Here is a 21,691-nt window from a genome sequence, read left to right on the forward strand (position 1 = left end):
TTTCACTATCAGCTTTCAACAAAGTCAAAAGGAGTTGTTTCATTGATTTCAGGGATCAAACAGAAAGGAAAAAAAGGAGGGGGCAAGGGAACGAGATTGTCTGGGTTTTTTTTTTCTGTCTCACTGATGTGTGACATTTCCATCTTCAGTTTTGATTAAATTTCCCTTAATTAGCCCATTAAGCTAAAACCACCAAAGCTAATGATTGAAATGTTGGTTAACTGATGATCTTGTTTCAATGGAATTTGAAAGTCATCATATTTCTAAATTAATAGTGGCATTAAACTAGAGAAGAGAAAAAGATGAACCATTTGTTGCAGAAGTGCTGGTCTCAAGAGAAGATTTGTACTGAAATTGCATTCATGTTTGGAAAAAAATAATCAGATTAATAGACAACCGGAACAACACTGATGGTCCTAAATAGTGTTTAACGTTCACATGATTTTTCTGTTTTGGTGGCATTTCTGTTATTTTTTTCATCCCTGGTGAACTTCAGGACACTTCTCAAGTGTTCTGGTCCCAGTGCTCCTGCAGGTGAAATCAGCACGGCTGTCTCTTAACTCGAATGAACTGTAAATAAAAGTAAGGCGCAACCTATTTCATTCTTAGATGGCTGTGTTAGATGGCACTCCCTTCAGTGACAGAAATACTGGTTTGTATCGTGCCTTTTTGTTCTTAGGGGCTGAACATTTGGTAATTCTCATAAGAACAACCCTTCATAAGAGGCATGACATGAACAGTGCATCAAAGGAGAATACCTTGAGGTATGAAGCTTAGGTTCTGCCAAGGAAATTGCCTAAAGCTATTTTCAGAAGTATTTAGTTGCCAGGTACAAAGAAGGTGCATAGTAGTCTTTGCAGAAGTATCTGTCTTTTATGCAACCTGAGCTAAAATCTGCAGAAGTGGAAGGAAAATCTGACATGGAGGACCATGTCTAAGGACTGCTCATTTTGTCTTTGTAATTCATTTCCCAGCTTCCGTTTAGCACTTTACAAACATAAGTACACATCAAAATGTCCACATCGCCAAGTGGCATTTAGTGTGCACCCCCAGGAAAAAGGCCAAAGATGAAATGTGTCAGAAGCTCAGTTCCAGTGGTCCCTTCAATGTAGCGCCGAGATTCACTGTGTACAGGGCATTGATTTTCAGACACAGGCAGCTGAAAGATGTGTGGCTGAATCCATTTCCACCTTACTTCTTCCTGGAGATTTCAGCATCACAGAACAGGGAGGGAGAAGATTCTGCTGACCTACAGCCTGTAATTTACAGTCCAAGGTCGGTCATGGTTCTCTATAACATACCAGACTGTGATCTGTGGTGGTTCAGGACCTGTTTCACATACAGTTTGGTCGTCTCTGCTGCTGGTCAAGTAACTTACAGGAAAAAGGAGATCAGAGCCCACTTCGCTGGGCTGTCCAACAGCTTTTGTTTAAGACTCACATGGCATGTCTTGAACTGAACAGCTTATGTTTATGATAGAGCTTGTAGTTTCATTCGAAGTGTTGCGAGATGTCAGCTGTGGAACAAATGGGGAGAGGAGGAAGGGGGAGGACAGCTGATGTACTTGGAAGCCAGTTTAACATCCAAGGATTTTATGTTCCTTCTAGTTCTCCTAGACGTACCCACAGTGTGTTTCAGGTATACCAACTAAGAACTGTGAGGCTTCTGGCAACGTCAGGCTGCAGTTGCGCTTTGTATGGATTGAGAAGGCAAAAAATACACTTTTGTGATCTTGAGATTTGTTTGGATGGCGCTGCTACCTTTTGAGCTGATAAGGGTGGAGCACTTAGTGAGGAAAATTGTCGTGCTGTTTGGAGTTTCCTTTGATGCTAGGGATACTCTTCCTTCCCCATATCCACTGTTCTTTGTGTCAATTACCTGCTCTTTCGTAGCAGCTGCTTGTGTCTTCAGAGCATAAAAAGTCCATCTTAGAAAAGTCTCTCCATATGTCCAGTGCCTATCTCCCAAGGAGCAAGAAATTTCAGTATTGAAGTATCATTGTTTTACTTTACCAGAAATAAAGGAGGAGGAACATAGTAACTATGTCAGCTCTTTCCTGGTGTGAATGGGCTGTGTTCTGTTCTAAACCCTTTGCACCTTTAAGGGACTGCCTTCTGTTTGAAGTTTTTGCTTTGGTTGGGTCATCTTTTCTGACTGTGTCCCCATCTGTAGCTTAGCAAGAATACCAGTTGCAGAAGATGATGCCACTTCAATCTAGATATCCTCAAAAGGCACATATATCCCCGAGGTCTGTTTTAGGTTATGCCAGACCTCACTGTCATCACTGGTGATGAGAGTTGCACTGTATTTGAGAACAAAATGGAAGTTGGTTATGTTTGTTGACAGAGTCGGGTGGTTGAAACAGTCAAAACCCTCATTCAAAACACAGGAACATGCTGTCACAAAGTAAACATAGCGGCTGAAGCAGAGAAGCTTCACTTGAATGTTGTTCTGTAAGAATACTGATAGCAGACAAACAGGTGAGAGAAAATATTTTAGACCCAGTACTATGCATAAAGGACCAGAGTCTGTGACAAGAAAAAAAAATCTGCTGGTGTTTAGATTCTTGCTGCAGCGAAGGAACAGGATTTCTGCAGCCTTTCCAAGTAAATAGCATTGCTATTAATAAATACCTTCTTCTCTCATCTGTTTCTCGTCTAAACTGGAACACCTGCAAGAATTCACATTCTGGCTAAACACTTGTATCTAAAAGATAGAAGAAGAAGCATCAGCCATGGATCTACATTAAAGAAACCCATGAATAGCTTAAATTCTGCTGGTGTAAAACACCAAGACACAACAGAGAATGAGGTTTAAATAATATTTTGTATTCTCTTACAGCTTGTTCTAAAGCATATGATAGTTTCAAGTTTTTATAGTCTTGATGCAACCGCTCAGTGTTGTATCTCGCTTCTGGGCCGTGGGCGGCTGCTTTTAGAAATTGTTCTCCTTCCTATGCAGAGTATTGTGATTTTATGTGGCAGATATGCATCAGGAGAATATTAACTTGCTAAGCAAAGAGAAAATCTAAATCCGTGAGTACAGTAAATTAATGTGTGGTCAATATACTATCAGATTTGAAGTATAAAGTTGTGGGTTATTTTTGCTCTTCCTGTTGACTTGTAATATCATCGAGGGTGAATTTACAGTGATCTTTCTTCTAGTAATGTAGAAGTGGCAGAACTTCCTGGCAAAACCCAGCTGAGAGTGTGGAAGTGATTTAAGGCAAACCTACTCAGCTTCTCTGAGGAGATAATGAGTTCTGCTCTTCCTATGGACTACCCAGTGTCAGTTCCTCTCTTTTGTGACTGCCAGGACTGTTAGATATCCTTTGCCTCCTAAAGGGTAGATCAACACCAAATACTTTCTAAATTGGTTGCAACCTTTGATTGCCAATTCCTTTTAGAAACTCCAAATGACTTCAGGAGCCCCAGCCTACTTATTTTTCTTAACATTTTAGGGTGTAAATCACTTGTGAGAATAAAGTCAATTAGGTGTCTGATTTTTTGTGTGTGCCAGAAGCCAGGGACTTTTATTTTCTGTCCACACACACACGTACTTGCACCTGCTTCAGCTTGTATGCCTCTGGAGAGAAGGGCCACATTCTTTTTCTGTCCACTTATATTCATGTATAGGTCCCCTCCTTAGATCATCTTTGCTTGTTAGGGGTGAGGATACTTTCTCTGTCAATTTAATATTTTTATATGTGAAAAGAAAAGCCTTTTTTCCCCCATTCTAAAACTGCTTTAATTGCAAAGAGCTCTGAGTTTCATCTCTTTAATAGAATTTAATCCCTGTTCTTGCAATCTGTGCAGGTTTTGGTTTCAGATCATCGCTTCATGGGAAGAAGGATCTGATGCCATTATTGCTTTTGACAATGTCTCCCTTAGTCTGGACTGCTATTTAACAAGTAAGTTTTCCTTTTATCTGCAAGTGACTTGTCTTTTATTTGGCATGTAATTGAAATTTGGAAAGGGGTTGAAACTGTGGGGAAGGGATTGGGTCTTGTTATCTTCAAAAGATTCTTGAAATGTAAAGGTATGTTTCAGAAATAACTGTGCTTAGATGGAGGAGACTGTTCCGATGCATACCTTATTAGTGGAGCCGACCAGTGAATGGGTTCTGAGTTTGGCAGTAAATGGGTAGTAAGACATATGGTGTGGGAGAGTCAGCTTCCAGCTGAGACAGTAGCATCACCTATCCACCCAGGCTGATGCAGAAGCCAGTCTGTGATTATAGAGTTCCACATGACCTGGTTTGCTGTGTGACAGTTATCAAAATGAATGACAGTAGGAACACTAACTTTGCAATAACATTGGGCACAATACTCCAGTTAAATTAGAACAAGGTTATTTTATTTGGACTGACATGCATTTAAGTCTGAATCAGAAACTAGGATCTTCACTCTGTCCTACTCTTGGGAAAAATTTGGATTCTGATCCAGACTTTGTGATTGACTGGCCTCTAGAATATGCCTAGTCTATAACTCTGCTGCCAGATTTCACCCCATTTAGATTTTTATTGAGCATTTATGTCTGGCTCATCTTTCACAATCTCATGCATAGTGAATTGCTTAATTTGTAAATGTGTTCAATGATCTGTCACTCTGTACCTCAGCCCAACAACTTACGTGAGGATTGGGGGATTGCTGCTCTGAACACATGAAACTTCTACCTTGGGTCGAGCAGTAGAACTTAAGTGTGTTCTTTCGTCTCCTAGGCTTGGAGCTACAACTTGTGTAGCCCTGGTCAGATTGAAAACCTCTAAGCCACTTCCTCATCCAACAGCAGAATATTTCATCTGCTTTGTGTTATATTAATTTGCATTGCTGGGGTTTTCCATTTACGCGGTGATACTCCTAGGTTTCTGTGCATAAGTACAATGTATCTCAGGTTCCAGTATTCTAAAGAGATCTTAAAATTAGGCTGTAATTAAAAACGATTGCGCATACTTTTATTGGCTAAAAGAGAAACTTTCTAACAGTTGCTAAAGTTTGTATTCTATATTTCTGCTTTGTGGCTTCATTCACTTGCTGTTTTGCCCACCACTCATTCCTGTTTATTTTTCTTTCGTCACAGTCCCCATTACAGCAATGGAAAGTCAATCTGCTCTTTCCTTTTAATAGCATTATATTCTGTGACTGCAGGCTCTTATTCGCAGCAGAGAAGCCTCCAACCCTTAATTTAGCTTCAGTTTTGGATTATGTACTGACTCAGCCACCCTCAGTAATAAACCAATCTGTGACTTCTTGGTTTCTAGTCAATGGAGAGAAGACACATCGAGTTACTACTCCAGACTCAAGCAATTTGTTCACCAGTAGAGGTGGCCAGAAGAAGTTTGGATGGGAACAAAAGCTGCTGGGAAATCTCCAACTCAACACTGCCCCCATTTCTGGTCCAGCAGGTAATTGTGTGGTCTGAGAAGCATTTTCAGACAGTAGAGATTTCCAACTAGTACAGGTTTCAGTTAGATGTGGCTAAATGCAGTATGATTCCTTTATTTATTTATTTTTTTTTACCAAAGCCTTGGTTCAGAGCTGTCCTGGTTTCAGCCAGGAAAGAGTTAATTTTCTTTCTAGTGATTGCCATGAAAGGAATGTGAGCAATGCATATTGTTTTAGTTGTTGCTAAGCAATGTTTATGCTTTTCAAGGACTCTTTTCAGCTTCTCATAGATGCTGAGAAGCCTAGGCAGAACAACAGAATGGGCAATGGAATATTCTGTATCATAGAGCTCATGCTCAGTATATAAATAGGGGCGGGAATCCAGAATCTCTGCTCTGGGTGGTGCCAATTCACCACACGGTGAGAGTGACTTGTGACATTTATTACTGTTGTTATTATTATTGTTATTTTCCTTTTCTGTTATTGTTTCTATTAAACTGTCTTTGTCTCAACCCACAAGGTTCTTCCCCCTTCCCCCATCCCTTCCCCGGGAAGGGGGAGAACTACATGAGCAGCTGCATGGTCCTAGCTGCAGCCTGGGGTTAAACCACTACAAGAGCTTTTCCAAAGTCCCTTACAAACAAAACAAAACAAGCTCTAGAAGGCAATTAGTTTTGGCTGTTAACTGTAACTTGGATGTCAGTTACAAGCTGGTGAAAGAAAGAACGAGAGGGAGCCTCTTCTTGGAGTAAAAAGTTCTTTTAAACTAAGACAGGTTTGTTTGGTGTCACAGTCATTTAACAATAGGCAAGAATCAAAGCAAAGTGTCCAAATTGGCTGAGTCCAGCATGTGGTAACCTGAACATCCATCTCTAGTTAGTACAGGCTTGGTTTGAAATAACATAGCTTCTCTTCTTCAGTAATATTTTCATTGCCTATTTGAAAGAGTACAGCACTGAACTTTGTTTTAAAAACATGATTTTTAGTTAGTTAGAAATGTCAGTCTTCTATGGTCAATGTTATTTCGTTCTCCCCTGTCCCCCAGCTCCCCCTTTCCAGCTTGAGTGTAGCAGCCTGGGCCAAACAGATGCAAGATTTCCATGCCCTCCCTTTCCATCACTGCCTCCCAAATGTTTGTTTCTTCCCTCTCTCAGACTTGCCCACGCACTCGCAATATCTGTTTTGGGCTCTACATGTGAATTTCTATTTCAGTCTGCTTCCTTCCCTCCTCCTTGCCAGCTTCGCTTCCTGATTTGATTCAGGTGGCCACAACCTCCAGCCTACCATGGGAAGCAGGGCTGACTGTGGAAATGAGGGGTGACTACAGGAGGGACAAGCACTTGCTATAACTGCCACCTTCAGCACTGTGTGCAGCTGTCTCTCCTCTAGTAGAGCTAGCTAGTTACATACCAATTTGAAATACTATCCCTCTTAAGGTAGAGAACAGGGGGGTGGTTGGTATATGGCTCCTTTACTTTTGTCGTGAGCCCAGGGATTTGTTCCTGCTGCCGCCTCGTCTCCCACTCCTCCATCTTAGAAAGACTTTTTTGAGTCTGTTCTATTCTAGGTTATGTTTCACTTTACTACCAGCAGCGTACTGTTGAAATATATGAACTAGTGGTGTTAGTTCTGATACCAATAGCAGTCTGGTCAGTGTGGTCAAAAGCTCCACACAGTCTTCAAAGCCTGCCTGAAAAGCTGGATGTATTAGCCCACCCCATGCTGCTGCAGCAGGGCAGCTGCTGGCACCTGAACTCTCTTGCGAAGCGGGCTCTGGCACTGGAGGCTGATGATACAGTCTGCAGCGTAGGCCAAGAGTTGCCATCAAGTAGAGTTTATTGATATTTTATGTACTGAGCATCATACAGCAAAAGAAGTGCAGGAGCACTGACAGGAGTCTCAGGAGAATGAGAGAGAGGGAATGAGCGCGTATGAGAGGATGCTGGGCTGGGTGGACCCGTGCTTTAGCTGTAAAGATTGTGTCTAGCTCTGTTACAGATGATGTGTGTGAGCTTGGGCTGGTCACAAAGGTATAATTTCTAAAAAGACCCTTACATCCTCTTTGCAGATCCTTTGAAGTGTTCTCTTCGATATCTGTATCTCTGTTTCCTGCCTGTAAGTGGAGCTGCCTTTTACTTTTATGTGCTTTCAGTATTGCTCTTAGGTCAGTGATCTTGTAGTAGGATCCACACACAGGTGTAGACTGTGGACTTGTGGCTGACTTTCCATAGCAGTGTCAATGCTTAGTTCCCTAAGGCAGCTGTATGTTTCCTTCCAGCATACCTACTGTTTTAGTAACACAGAAGCCATTAGATACCAGGTTCAGATTGGAGAATGGCCTGAAGTTTGGATGCAAAGTTAATGTAAAGTGGATGTGTGGATGTTAGGCTAGAAATCTTGTGGCTGTAGGGTTTTTTTGAGAAATTTGTTACTTCCTACTTCTCACTAGACCTGAAATGATGGAACATGGAACATCTAGCTCTTCCGCTCCCTGTCCTATTTGAGGAACACAATTTAAAGAAATGCTTGGATAGTAGAAATAAAGGGAGTCAGATTGCATAGGGGTAGAACAGAAGGTCACCGGTACTTTGAGCAATTCAAATAATTTGTTATGACCTTGGGGTGAAAATTCAAGGCAATTCCTGTGGTATCTAAGCCAGCTTGCCTAATTTCTCGGCTTGATCCTCAGTCCTGTTCATGTTCTGTTTAAAATTGTCTCCAGCCCTTGAGGTTTGAAATCACTTCTTCAGCAATTTTCTCCCCTTTATGCCCTCAGTGTAGACAGGGCAGAAATGGGAGAAGCTAAGCTGCAGCTTCTTGCAGTGGGAAGTCATTGCATTTCTGAGGGTCTCCACAGCACCAAATCACCTTTTTCCTTTGTGTTGCTGATTCCCTGTTCTCAGCAAACACTGCAGATGCTTGTTTCGTCCCTGGGCTATGCATTTTACCCAGCTTTAATCTTGTTTCTTTCTTCATCCTGTAATACATTAAAGAAACCTCAGGCTGAGTCTGTCAAGGCCTTTACTTTGATGGCCACGTATTTACTGTTGTGTGAGTGAACCAACAGCATCAGCAGCATTCTAAAGTCGCAAAGACTGCATTGACCAATATGAGCTCAGCCAAAAGTAATTACAACTAATGTGATCTTTGGCTTGTGTGATGGATCACAGGCTATAATATTTCCTCCTTAAGAAATCATATTAAAACAAAGAAATGTGTTCCCATAGCTGAGAAGGCAACAGGATAATAAAATGCCCTTCCCAAGTCCCCTCAGCCTACACAGCAGGAACTACAATCTGAAAGACAGGTACCACTTTCTTTACATGACAATAAATCCAAAGAAGCTCCATTGCTTTCAAGGGTATGGGCCTCCATTTGCTCCTTTGTAACTGAGAACAACCTCTTACATGCACCTGCTGGTTTGGCTTGTGCTTGGAAATCAGTTCTCAGCAGAAGTGGTAGTCATAACCACCAACCTCCCTGTCCTTTCTCAGGCACTGTACCCAATGAATTACTTCTTCAGGTTTGCCAGTGCTTATTGTGGCTTGGGGTGCTTCCAGGATAGGTACCCCGAAGGTTCAAAGCACATAATGCAGCTGTGCTGTGAAAGATCCTAAAGCTTCCATAAATCTGTTAACCACTGTCATGTATCACACATGGGATGATGAATGCACTGTGTAGAGAATAAGACCCAAAATTGCTACAACTAATGTGGTGGTATTGCTCTCAAGTTTCTTGATGATGACCAGGACCAACGCAGAAAAATTCTTGTGGGTTTCAAGTCACATTGTTACTTGCAGTCTTAGTTATCCATGAGATAGATGATCACCAAGCAATGGAAATGCTTTCCTTTTCAATTAATTAATGACACGTTATTTGCTGACATATCAGCTTCTTGCTGAAAGGTTGCAGGTAAAACTTGATTCTAAAAGAAGCCTGCAAAAAAGTTTTAAGAAAAGCTGTGTGTACCAGAAGATTGCAACAACTTCAGTGGAACTAGGACTTTTGATTGAAATGGTTAAATCCGTGCACTGTATATTTTGATGTAAATCAAGCTTACTTTGGCTTCATTTTTAAATTGATTAGGTATTAGTTTAAGTAAAACTGAAAGCTGCTCAAACCGTAGCATTTCTCTACAGGGAGTTTAACTACCAATTAAAAAGCCAATTTATATCAAACCAGTGCAATTTCCTTTTATAGACAAGGCCAGAATATGGGAATTTCAGGCATATAAAGATACAGGGAGCAATAATGAGGAACTCTAGGTAAACAAATTACTATCATGGAAACTGGAGGAGACAAAATAGGATTCTCACTAGGCGAAAGGAGATAACAAGACACAGAGCAATCAAGCTTTAATTAAAGATTTCTGGTGCTTCTGAATAGGCTGTAAATACCATGAGGATAGCCTCTTTTTTGATGTTTCAGCTTCTCATCTGTCCCACTGACAACTTACTCGTGTCAGGGCACACAGTACAAAAATGGTGTGTTGTGAAATGTACAAAAAGATTAACCTTCTTTCCCCTCAAATCTTGCATTGTTTTGTCCCATCTGATCTGCATATCCATCAGCCATTGTGTGACCATGGTTTCTTGCATGGAAACTGTCATCAAATCATTTTCTCATCCAGACTGGATTACTGTTTTCCTTCAGCTCCGATCTCTTCCTCACAACACTTAGCGGTTGCACAGATTTTGTCTTTTGCATCAGGGAGAGTCCTCTTACGAGTACTTACATGGCTGTTTCTCGGAAAAACTCTGAGTCACATTAGTTAATCAGATGAAGGAGCTGAAAGGAACAGCGGAGCGAGTATTAAGTAAAAGAAAATTACATTTGGTTGCTCTTTGTGTGCAATTATACTAACTGAACTGTTGGCATAATGCAATAAAGGTATCTGCAGAATTGTATTTTTGTATTAAGCGTCAATTAACACAGTGAGTAACAGCTCAGTGCCCTGCCCCCAACAAAAGTAGCATCCTGAATAGTGATAGAAAATGCTCAGAGACGGGTGGTGGGATCTCAGATTATGTAGGCATGAATTTCTTTATTGCAGTGTTTACACTTGCATTCTCTGTAGGAGTGAAAATCACAAAGGTGCAATACTGAACATCAACATAAAACCAGATCCCAACATACCAAAGTTGAATTGGCATAAATGCTCTCCAGAAGTAATAATACAATTGAAATAAACAGGGCAATTCACACATTTTAAACCTAACTTTTAAAGCTGCCCACTCTTAAGAATAGCATTTTAAATTGTGCAGAAACTGCTATAAATCTCAGGAAAGGTTTTGAAGTCATTTTGCCACCTCCACTCAACTTGGTCTTTGTTATCCAACATGCATCTCTACTATCCTTTGTAATTGTGAACAAACAAATTCCAAAAAGTTAGTACCGTGTCTCACTTAACACCCCTTAAGGAAGACTTCTGCTATCTCTTTAAGTAAAACATAAAAAAGAAAAAAAGACTAGTTTTCTTCACGCTGCTTTGTTAGTTTCTGGTTCCAGAATGTAGCAAGAAACAAGCCATTCTCATTGCTGTTCCAGATCAGTAATGCCCTTGCCCTGTTATGCTGACCACAGATAATTTCCTACAAGGGTGCCCTGATAGTGTTCCCTTTGTATGGACACTTCAGGAAAATCTAAAGTGTGAATCAAGTTTTGAGTATTTCTTTGAAATGCTGCTCAGGATCAATCTGACATACATTTGTCATCGCTGCAGATGCTCTTGTTGTAGAACTGAAAAACACATCCGTGTCTTCCGTTGCCACCCTCATTTAGAAAATGGAAAGACAGAGGTAGAAATAGTAACTCCATAAACAGTAGGCCTCTTAGTCTAGCTATAGCTGTGTAACTGGTCCTGGTGTTGCTGGCAAGACTCACCAATTTCTATGATCGTTTTATATCCCATTAATATCATCGTGTAGACACATTTAAAGGTTCAAGGACTTTGATTGTGAGCACAAAATATTTCTGCCATTTACCATCATCTTTCAAACCCTCCCCCCATCTCATTAGTCTCTGGCAAACTTAGTCCTGGAAAAGGTAATAATCTCAAATTAGTGCTCTTGGGACACTGTTGAACAACAGAACCCAAAGTCAATTGAAAAGTTTTTCCTTCCTTACATCACCGAACATGTTGCTTATATGATTATAGTATATTTTGCCTACAGACTTTCAGCACAGACCAACTCTGGAATTACTGGTAATACATAACGGGTGTATCCCTCTGCACCATACCATGGTATGCCAATACCATGGCAGCCAAATGTTAGTGAAGGTTAAGATGGGCAATTTCCTGTAAGCCTCTGATTTCCCATATTGGCCAAGTATTGTAAGGGAGCTTGTGAATGTTTTTATAAACAGGTGAAGCAAGCGTTCTGCTTCTTCGTGGCATCAAGTTTGATGACATCTGCCTTAGAGGAGGAAGTAAAATGAACTCCCTGAGGGACAACTGACAGAATTAATTGCCTCTAGAAGTTTAGCTGAGGTTCTTATGCCCCTGAAGCTTGAGACTTTGTAGCCATTATTAATGGTGGAGTTTTTTCCCTATTGGAAGTAGGGATAGCCTCTTGGCCTGAATAGAGGTTGTGGCAGCAAGTTCCACAAACTGCCTACACCTTGTTTTAAACCACTGATGCATTTCACTAGTGTATTGCTCTAGGTTCCGAAATAAGCCATGTAGCATGGTTGGTAACTTTCTCAAATCACAGTAAGTTTTAGTTTGGAACGAGTTGAACCTCAGTTCAACCATCTTCATTTAACAAATGCCAGTTAATATATTTAGGCCCTTGAGGTATAGCTAAAATGCCTATGTCTGTCTTGTGATACGGAGTTTATGTGCTACATGTGCCAGTGAAATTGCTTTCTATGTTAGAAGCACAAATGTGCTTTAGGCTTTGCTCCGCTGTTTTCTCTTTATTGTTGCTGGTGGTTATTTGGGGCAGTGCCTGCAGCAGTGCTGCCTCGGGCTGCAAGTAGTATCAGAGCTTCAAATGAATTAGGCATTTTAAGTCCTGTGGGGTTTTGTTCTTTCTGTTTTTTAAGAGCAGGACATCAGTCCCCTTTGCTGTGGCTGAAATCCAGTGCCTTGATTGCTGTGCATTTTATGTATCTAGCTAAGCTGTGTGAAAACTAGTATTTCTGCTGTGCAAAAGAAAATAAGCATGAGCGACTGTGTGTGTAAATAGAGTAGTAAATCTAATTTGCAAAGAAGAGTTGGGAAGATGGAATTTTTTAAGATCTGTTTTAATAGAGCCAAAATGGCATTTCTTGCAAAATATTGTTGCTGGGACCTTAGCAATGCGTTGGAGAAATTGCCAGGGAGCTTAAGGAAGGCAGGTGTTGGGGGTGAACAGGCAGAAGACAAAACGTTTCCTCTGCCACATTTCCTGTGAAAGTGGAGATTCCATCAAATGAACTGATGTGTAAATTATTTACTGAAATGTAGTACCCCAATTCTGAATCTCAGTGTAATGTTCACTTCTTTTTCCCCTGCCTTAAACAGGAGTTTCCAGTTTTTAAACCCAGTTAGCATCTTGCAGCTGCCAATGACAGAATACATAGGGACCCTACATTTAACTACCTACCTATTAGTTTTCATCATGGGAATGCTCAGCTGTTTCTGGAAACAGGGCATCTGTAACTTGTGAGGAGTTGGGCAAAATTCCGGAACCTGGTAGTTTGGGAAGATTTAGACTGCAGATTCCTGCTTTTTTTCCCCCATTGTGTGAGTGTGAGGTGCTGGCAATGTTAGCCTGTCACACACTGCAGAAGGAAGGAGAGGTATGCCGTGCACTATGCAACAGAGCACAGCTGTGCACTGGTGGAAAAAATCTATGCTTCTCACCTAGCTGCTTAAGGATTTTCAATTCAGTGCTGCTGCTGCTTTAGTCTTTGCAGATCAAAATAATGCTTCAAATAGAATTACCGTAAACTGCTGTGGCATGCAGCAACCTGTAGAAATGCTCTCTCTGAGCTCATGAGACATGCTGCAGTCATTTCTAGAATCAGGAGAAAATCAATACTTTACAGGGAGTGAATGGTTATTCTTACTTAAAGAAAGAAGTGGTGGGTTACTGAAGATGGGCAGACTGGGTTAGTGGTTTGAGATCTTGGGCTACTGTTGTATCTGCATTGAGGGTTGGCTTTGCGAAATGTTCAAGAGAGCAGAGGGAGGGAAGTGTGAGGTTTTTAGTCTGTATCCAGAATTGTAACTAAGACCCATCTGTCCTAATTATGTTGAAATGAGGGGCGACTTCTTCCTATGCCATATTCTGTCCCATTTAACTCAGCAAATTAAATGTAACAAAGCTGTTACATGTTGGACTGACTTTCAGTACCACATATGAAAGTGTATATAAGCAGGAGGAGGACTGTTAGCAAGTCAGTGCAGCAGTGACAAATGAGGAGAAGCACAACACCTGGCTCTGGGTTTTACTGAAATCCTTGCTGGTTCAAATCAGGTGCAGTCTCCCCATGGACTTCGCTTGCGCCAGACTTCCTCCTGCAGTGTTTTGGGCAAAGGTCACTGCCCAGCTCTGCTATTTCTGAAACATGGCTTCTCCCATTCCTGTCTACCATCTACCTGAATAGAGCAAGTAAATGCATCTGCTAGCACTGACTGCAGCAGCTGCAGAACCTGGGCAGCTTTACATATAATCTTGTATATACCCATGTATTGATGACAATAGGGCCACTTTTGAAATCTAAGATAGTCCTTCCTGTGCTCAGTCATCTCCAGGTTCCTTACGTCATACTCCCTGGCATAACATGTCTGTGGTTTTTCGTTCCCCGTACTCTCATGCTCTTAAAAGCCAGATTCTAAGAGCATAGATGCACATTCACTAATCTTAAATTACCAGCACTGTTTGCTTTTACCCTGATGCTGGCTCTGCACTGGAAATGAGCCCCCTCTAGTCTGTCCAAGAGGCACAAAATAGGAAGTTGTTCTGGTTGCTTCAGTTCAAAGTCTGAAGGTGTAATGTGTGCAGCAGGAAGACATTTTTCTTCTGTTCCACCAAAGCATTGGGCTTTTAAGGAAACAGAGGGCCATTAAAAGGCATTTTGGAATACGACATAGTTCATTGGTCCCCTGTCCCTGGAACCCAGTGGGGGTCGAGAGCTGCCAGTTGCAGGTCCAGCTGTGCTGTGTGTTACATGTGTGATAGTCTAGAGGTACTTTTGCCAAGGCCAGGTAAGCAGATACCTAAGGAACAAGATCTATTTAAAGGGAGTAAATCAGAAATGTAAAGCTTAACTATAGCAGCAGTATGCACATGCTGTGGTCTGTCCTAGGTTTTATCACTTCCAGTTTTTCATTTTGATTCTCTCATGTTTTGGGCGTATTGTCCCTTTGAAGGTCATCTGCTTCTACCTTTGGGAACATGTTTGATGTTTCACCGGAGACATCCAAATGGCTTCTTATTCTTCCAAACGAAGACACTTACCTCCCTGCTTTACTAAACATATGTTTCCGTGCAGGTGGCTTAGCCCACTGGGATATTGCAGTGTTAAATTACTGTGATAGCTGACAGAATGAGTCTCTCATCTTCCATTTTCTGTGAGATTTTGCTTTGGTTTTGGGTGGGGTTTTTTTTTGCGAGAAAAAACACTCTTTATGGTGCAAGACTGCCGATATCAAAGCTACTGAAGCATTTTACTTTAGGAACTTTTAGACCTTGATTTCTTAGGTGCCTTTCCCCTCTTACCTGTTGTTCTTGGGTTTTTGGGGGGTACATTGGAGGCAGAAGAGGAGAGGGGAATTCTTCCATTTGCTATCTACTCATTTTAAGACTTTATACTGCCACCCATTGCAGGATTGGAGAAATAAGTAAAATAAGTATGTAAGTATCCATATAAAACAAGTAACAGTAGCAAAATCTCTAGAGGACCCTCGCAGGGGGGGTTTGAGGAGAGGTGGTGTAGATTTTGCAGTAAGAAGGAAGAGATTATTCTCTCAGCAGTACTTAGATTGGGAAGCTTTCCTAAAGTAGCAGTTTTGCAGTGCCTCTTGAAGTAGCCAAGACTGTATTACAAAGGTTTCTCAGAGATACCAGCCACTTTATTTGTCCTGCCAAGTTATTTGATCCGTTTCATGCATTGAACTTTTTTATAAGAAGGAATTTAGCTCAACTTCAGGATTAGTTTGTGAAAAGGTAATTCAGACTTTGTTCCTGGCTAAACTAATGTGTTTGTTTCCTTGTATTTCTGGTGGGTGAACCCCTCCAGTAACAATAATGGTAGAACCGCTGGCCTTTCTCATCCAGACACATGCAGACCATCATTTCTAGACCAGATCTGCTTAGACAGTAGCTCCGAATTCCAAGAGGCAGATCAAGTTAATGCTCTATCTGAGCTAATTAGTGCCATCTCTGAAAGAGTCTGCGTGTGTTGTGTTGCATTAGTGGAAGCTGGGAGGAAAAATTGTGCCCTTTGAGAAAGCCACAGGGAGGGCTGGCTGGCCCAACATTACAATAATACAAATAATGTTCTTTAGATGTACTTGTCTTTAATGGCAGTAGAATTAACTAACAAAGTTCGTGTATATTAGCTTGTTAATAACATTGTATATATTAGCTTGTTAATAAGTATGAATGATAAATCATTTAATGTGAACCAAAAATGCTTAGTCCTCTTATTTACCATCTTAGTTTTGGTTACATATGAAATATTTCCTGATATACTAGCAAATATGTTAAGGTGGGTTTTACAAGAGCATTGTGGTCTTGCAACTGCGATGGCCATCATAATAAATCTTTAAGGAAAAAGACAGCATTTTCAGCATCATGTATTCAAATTAAAAAAATCAGAATTTTGAGGGACAAATCAAGAAAGCCTTGTTCTAGAAATCTATTTGTATTGGGCTAGTACTTTCAGTTGATGAAAATGGCTGTAGTAAGAATGCATTGATTTACACCTGTAGATCTGGCCTAGAACATGCAGAGCTGAATGCTTCTTTTACAGGCCTCAGTCAGGTGTTTTGCCTTCTGAAGCTTAGCTTGAATCTCTTGTGAGCAAATAATTATTCAAAATACAATTTGTTTATTGTTATGTTTTAATCACTGAGATGATGTTGTATTTTACAGGTTTATATCTAATTAACAGCTACCTTCCCATATATAATAAATTGAATAATCAAATGTCTGTAGAAACTGAAAGGGCTAAAATGTACCAGTCTTGAGGTTATGAGTGTGCACTTTAACAGCCCAGAGAGCAGAGCCTCAAACTGGGTGGTCTGTGTTGCATTTTACTCTACTTTGTGATCTTTGCCTTTTTGAGCAAAAAATAAAGCCATGTTCATAGTTGTGATAACTTCCGGGAGATGTAGATGAAACGCTGTCAAATACTGAGATACACAGTGCTGTGAGTCTTTTAAAAGAATTCTCTGAGTATTTGGTCTGGCTGAAACCTCAGGGGTCAGGTTCTTCTCTTGGTCCAACAAGAGAGAGTGACTAAAAACCAGAACAGCTACTTGGGCTTTGGATGTTCAGATCATGCTTTGTATATGTCCTCATTTCAGATCACTGGTTGTTCACAACATGTGGTGCCAGCGGACCCTATGGCCCCACACAGAGCCAATGCAATGATGCCTACAGGAACTCCAACCTCAGTGTGGTTGTAGGAGCTGAAGGGATTCTCCAAGGCATTCAGATCTGGAGAGTACCAGCAACCAACACCTACAGGTAAGGGAACAGTCTCCGATTGTCATGATATATCTTTGCACCTGAAACTTACCCAAGCTGCAGGTACATGCTAGGCATATATAAAGTATTATATTCAGAAGTTTGGCCAGATCCGCTTGGGTTATACTTCTCCTTGATCCTGTGATTTCCAACCTTTCGAGTCTCAGATTTATTGTCTGGAAGCTGTGACATTTTGGTGAAAGAGAGAAGAAAAGAAAAAGAAGCAGCTATGTGAGGCAGACAGATCTTTAGCCTAAATTGTCACAGGTTGGGAGAGCTCTGTAAGTAGCTGAAAATCAAGCGTTTTCACCTCCCCAGGCCAAGGGGCATACATATCCCATATGCCGTCCATTGAATTCTGTGATCGGAATGAGTTTTTCCCACTCTTTACCTGGTATAGCAGGCACAGTCTTATGTCAGCATTTCTTCTGGAACAGCTTGCATCAAGTTCTGCTCGGCATCTTAGCTTTTTTGAACCTAGGCATGGTAAGTTGAGCCTGTAAGCCTGGCTCACCACTGTAGAATTGATTTTGGAAGCCAGCCACCTAAGTGTTAGGCTCTGTGATACTGAGGATTCTAACACTTAAAACCCTCTGTGGAGTTATTTTCAAAGGGAGATGATCAGATACAGTTCAATGTTACTTAATCAGATTTTTACCAATCTTTTTTTTTCTTTTTGCACTTCCTGGGGGAAGAAGTACAATCGGAATGTAGTTCACTGTATCTGAATGGTAACATCAAGCCATTACATGCATCAGTTTGTAAGCAGAACTGTCTGTTTGAGTCAATGACTGTCTAGTGGTGGGGTTTTTATGCAACATTCCTTATTGAAACCAATGACGGTATTGTGGATTTCAAAGCAGAACATGCCACTGCAGGCTTTGAACAAATTTCAGTTAAAACTTACTGGCACTGTCTTTTTTTTTCTTTTTATTAAAAAAGAATATTAGTATTGAGGATAGATGTCAGTCTCTAACATAAGTCTACTGCAAAGCAGTTTTGAGAGCCTGGCTAGGTTAGGCTAGGCACAGGTTCTGCCTGAGCGCCTATTACCTCAAGGATTGATGGTAATGAAAAAAGCGTTAATGATATTTTACTTGGCTATCAAAAATGAGTTGCCTGAGGTGAATAGAATTCTTCAGGACCAGCATTCAGTAAATATGGTTATAAAGTATAGCCCAAAAGAGAAGAGGCAATAAACTTACAACATTGTCATTTCTTTAATATCATAGCCCAAGAAGAGCCAGAATACCAGTGCAATTGTAGGCTGATTTTTGCTACACAACACAAACTATGGGTCCTGCAGGGAGGACCTGTCTATTTAAGTCCTATAAATGACCTAATAGACTTTTAGGTTCTGTATAGATAATAGATGGCTAATGTGACTGGTAACCTATATATAAATGGATGACATTCTCTTGTGCACCTCTTAAGGCTATAGTAGACAGTTCACAGCCCGGGGAAAGGAGGAGGCAATTGTGGGCTGAAATTAACTTGACATCTTTCCTATTCTGGGCTGCTGAAGGGACAGCACAGTCCCCCAGTGTAGCGTAGCCCTAGGAAAATGTCAAGTTGCAATATCAATTCAGAATATGGACCCACTGCCTGTATTTAGCTTTCCCCTGCAGGCCTGCTGTGCTGTGAGTCCTGTAAGTAAGCCTGATAGCCATCTCCAATATACGTGACCCAGAGATAAAATCCTCCAGCTGTCTGTTGGGCTCTTAAGAAAGCTGTTGTTATGCCATATCAGTGGTTTTTTACAGTGCACTGTAGAGCGGTGAGTTACATTCCTGATAATTGCATAAGAAGGATATAAATTGTGTGAACACAAGGCAGAATATGTGCTATTAAAATGCAAAGACAGAAAGCTCAACTTTGCACAAAACTCTACTAGCACAAGCTAACCACACCCAGAAAATCTCGCCATCTATGAAGGTCTGTGTAGGTTGCCACAAACTGTAGGCATCTTCATTTGAAGACTGGAGCCCTACATGCTCCAGTACTGATATGGTCAAAAATCATCTGGTTTTGCTCCCATGGGACTGCACATTGTATAACAATAAAGTTAGACAATATAAAAGGATATTTTTCTTTTCACATTTCCTTCTAAGCATTTAGAAGGTTTTGTCATCCCATATCTAGGCCTATGATCCAAGTATGAGAGAAGTGAACTGTAATAAATTAGACGTTACCATCCATTATCCAAATTCTTTCCATTTTGAAAACAAGAGTCTTTGGTCCGTTTTACTGGTGCCCCATTTGTTATCACTTCCACTGTCCTCTCTTTTCTCTGGTCCCTTCTTGTAAGGTAGCACAAGAACATGGCACAGCGGAATGCAAAAAGGCGCCCTTCTAAGTTGGCCAGCCTAGGCACTGCATTTTCTCATATTCTCAAAACTGGCTCCAGTGTTTCCCATGACCTGTCTACCCAGAGATGAATATTTTTCTCCAGCCCTCGTTTTCCCAGCCAGAGCACTCTGCTCATCCTGATCCTTCCTGAAGATGCAGTTTTCTTTTTCAGTTCCTGCAAGTACCGTAGTAAAAGAAAACAGTAAGACAATGGAAGGTATTCTATGTTCTGGTTATATCTACTCAGTGTGGTCCAAATCTTTCTTCCGGGACAATATAGTTAAATGGATTCCTCCTGTGAAAGAATGTTGTGCCTAAGGAAAACGATCCCGCTAAAAATTGAAGTCACGATAACCCATCTGTTTAAATAGTGGCACCCATTTTGAATAGGGAATGACTGTCACCTGCATCTACTGGGTTTTATTGGTCTGCAGCCTTTGAATGAGGACAGAATGGGTTCTCCTGAACTTCCTGACATCATTGCTTGTATGCAAAATCTGTTCATACACAGAAAAATATGGCCCCTAATTGCAGCCAATTAGCCCTGCCAGCTTGCTGTGCCTGATAGTGCACCTCATTAGCCATTACAAAATTCTACAGCAAATCAACTCAGTCTTCAGATACATGCAGCATCTGTTCAGGGTAGCCCAGTGCTGTGTCCATCACTTTTTCTGCTGGTTCCAGGGCAGCCTTTCTAAGGAATGATTGCTTTGGTTATCAGCAGTGGCATGAACATAATCATGTCACATTGCAAGGATCTAATGTTCTTTACAAGGCCCTTGATGCTCTATAGTTGCTTCGACATCAGAACTGCTCCCTGCTGGCTGCCTCAGAGCAGTGTCCCAAGGTGAGATCCTCATGCTAATTGTTAAGGCAAGTTGCTGGCTGAAAGTGAGCTGGCTGCCCAACCTGTTCAGGATCCTCGCTCATGAGGGGCACTGCTGGTCCGTTCTGCTTGTAGCCTGTTCACATGCAGGACTGTGCTGAGCAAAGACCAACCAGGTGCTAGAGGAAAGGAGAAGTTAAAGCAGAGCACCTAAACTGTGACTGGTAGGAAGCTGAGAGGAAGTTTTGTGTTCTCAGCCCTACAGTCACTCTTTATGTGCTCCAGGTTGAATTTTGCTTTCATGGAAATAGCTGCAAAGCTACTGATGTCAGTGGAGAATCACCTACTTATTTCAGATCTAAATTGAGCTTGCTGTACCACCACTCACTTGCTCAGAAAGTTGAGTTACTCTGTCTTTTGTTGCAGCTGAGGTGTGTTTTATCATGATTTTTATAAAGTGCTTTGAAATCGCAGAATCACAGAATGGTCAGGGTTGGAAGGGACCTCTGGAGATCATCTAGTCCACCCCCCCCCACCAGAGCAGGGTCACCTACAACAGGTTGCACAGGACGGCGTCCAGGAGGGTTTTGAATGTCTCCAGAGTGGGAGACTCCACAACCTCTCTGGGCAGCCTGTGCCAGTGCTCCACTACCCCCAAAGTAAAGAAGTTCCTCCTCATGTTAAGACGGAATTTCCTATGTTCAAGCTTGTGCCCGTTACCTCTTGTTCTATCACTGGGCACCACTGAAAAAAGACTGTTCCCATCCCCCTGGCACCCTCCCTTTAAGTATTTGTAAGCATTAATAAGATCCCCCCTCAATCTTCGTTTCTCTAGACTAAAGAGACCCAGGTCCCTCAGCCTCCCCTCATATGAGAGGTGTTCTAAGCCCCTAATCATCTTTGTAGCCCTTTGCTGGACCATCTCCAGCAGATCCCTGTCTTTGTTGAACTGGGGAGCCCAGAACTGGATAACTTTGATAAAAGCTGCTTCAAGTATGTAAATTGTTTATGTACTTAGAAAGGGAGAGGGAGGAGCTGAGCAGTACAGTGGTACAGCCAAACATTAAGGACCTCTGAATCTTGACTGCTTGAAATAGAGGTCCCAGAGCATTAACTGAGACTGCAGCAGCCTGTGTATGCAACCTAGCCACTCCTGGCTGGAGGCAGTGAGACATGCATGGTGACTGTGAGTTTAGCCATGGGGCTTTTGCTTTCCTTGTTTACTGCAGGTGGTGTCATGTCCATCTACTCCTCTATATTCCTCTGGTCCTGGGAATAGGAGAGCTGTTTCCCATCTGGTCCGTACTACCAGGACCAGTTATGCTGTCTTCGTTCCCAGATCTCCCCTGTCAATCTCATGCTTAATGTTCTCTTTAGCCATATGTGCTGTACTTACCAGTTCTCCTGCTTCTGTTCTTTCTTTTCCTAGCTGCAAATCTCTCAAGGGTA

At 41.5% G+C, this 21,691-nt stretch overlaps 1 protein-coding gene across 1 annotated transcript in view; it reads left to right on the plus strand.

Moving 5' to 3' along the window:
- ALK (anaplastic lymphoma receptor tyrosine kinase) overlaps positions 1-21,691 on the plus strand; it is a gene marked incomplete at its 3' end in the record, with an annotated part of 222,125 nt that overhangs the window by 178,540 nt on the left and 21,894 nt on the right. Inside the window, exons 9-11 of the mRNA XM_009881980.1 lie at positions 3,816-3,910; positions 5,260-5,403; positions 16,905-17,067. Of these exons, the coding sequence (XP_009880282.1) occupies positions 3,816-3,910; positions 5,260-5,403; positions 16,905-17,067 (402 nt within the window). The remainder of the gene's footprint in view (positions 1-3,815; positions 3,911-5,259; positions 5,404-16,904; positions 17,068-21,691) is intronic.

The sequence above is a fragment of the Charadrius vociferus genome, unplaced genomic scaffold (assembly GCF_000708025.1).
Source record: "Charadrius vociferus isolate BGI_N301 unplaced genomic scaffold, ASM70802v2 scaffold610, whole genome shotgun sequence".
NCBI lineage: Eukaryota > Metazoa > Chordata > Aves > Charadriiformes > Charadriidae > Charadrius > Charadrius vociferus.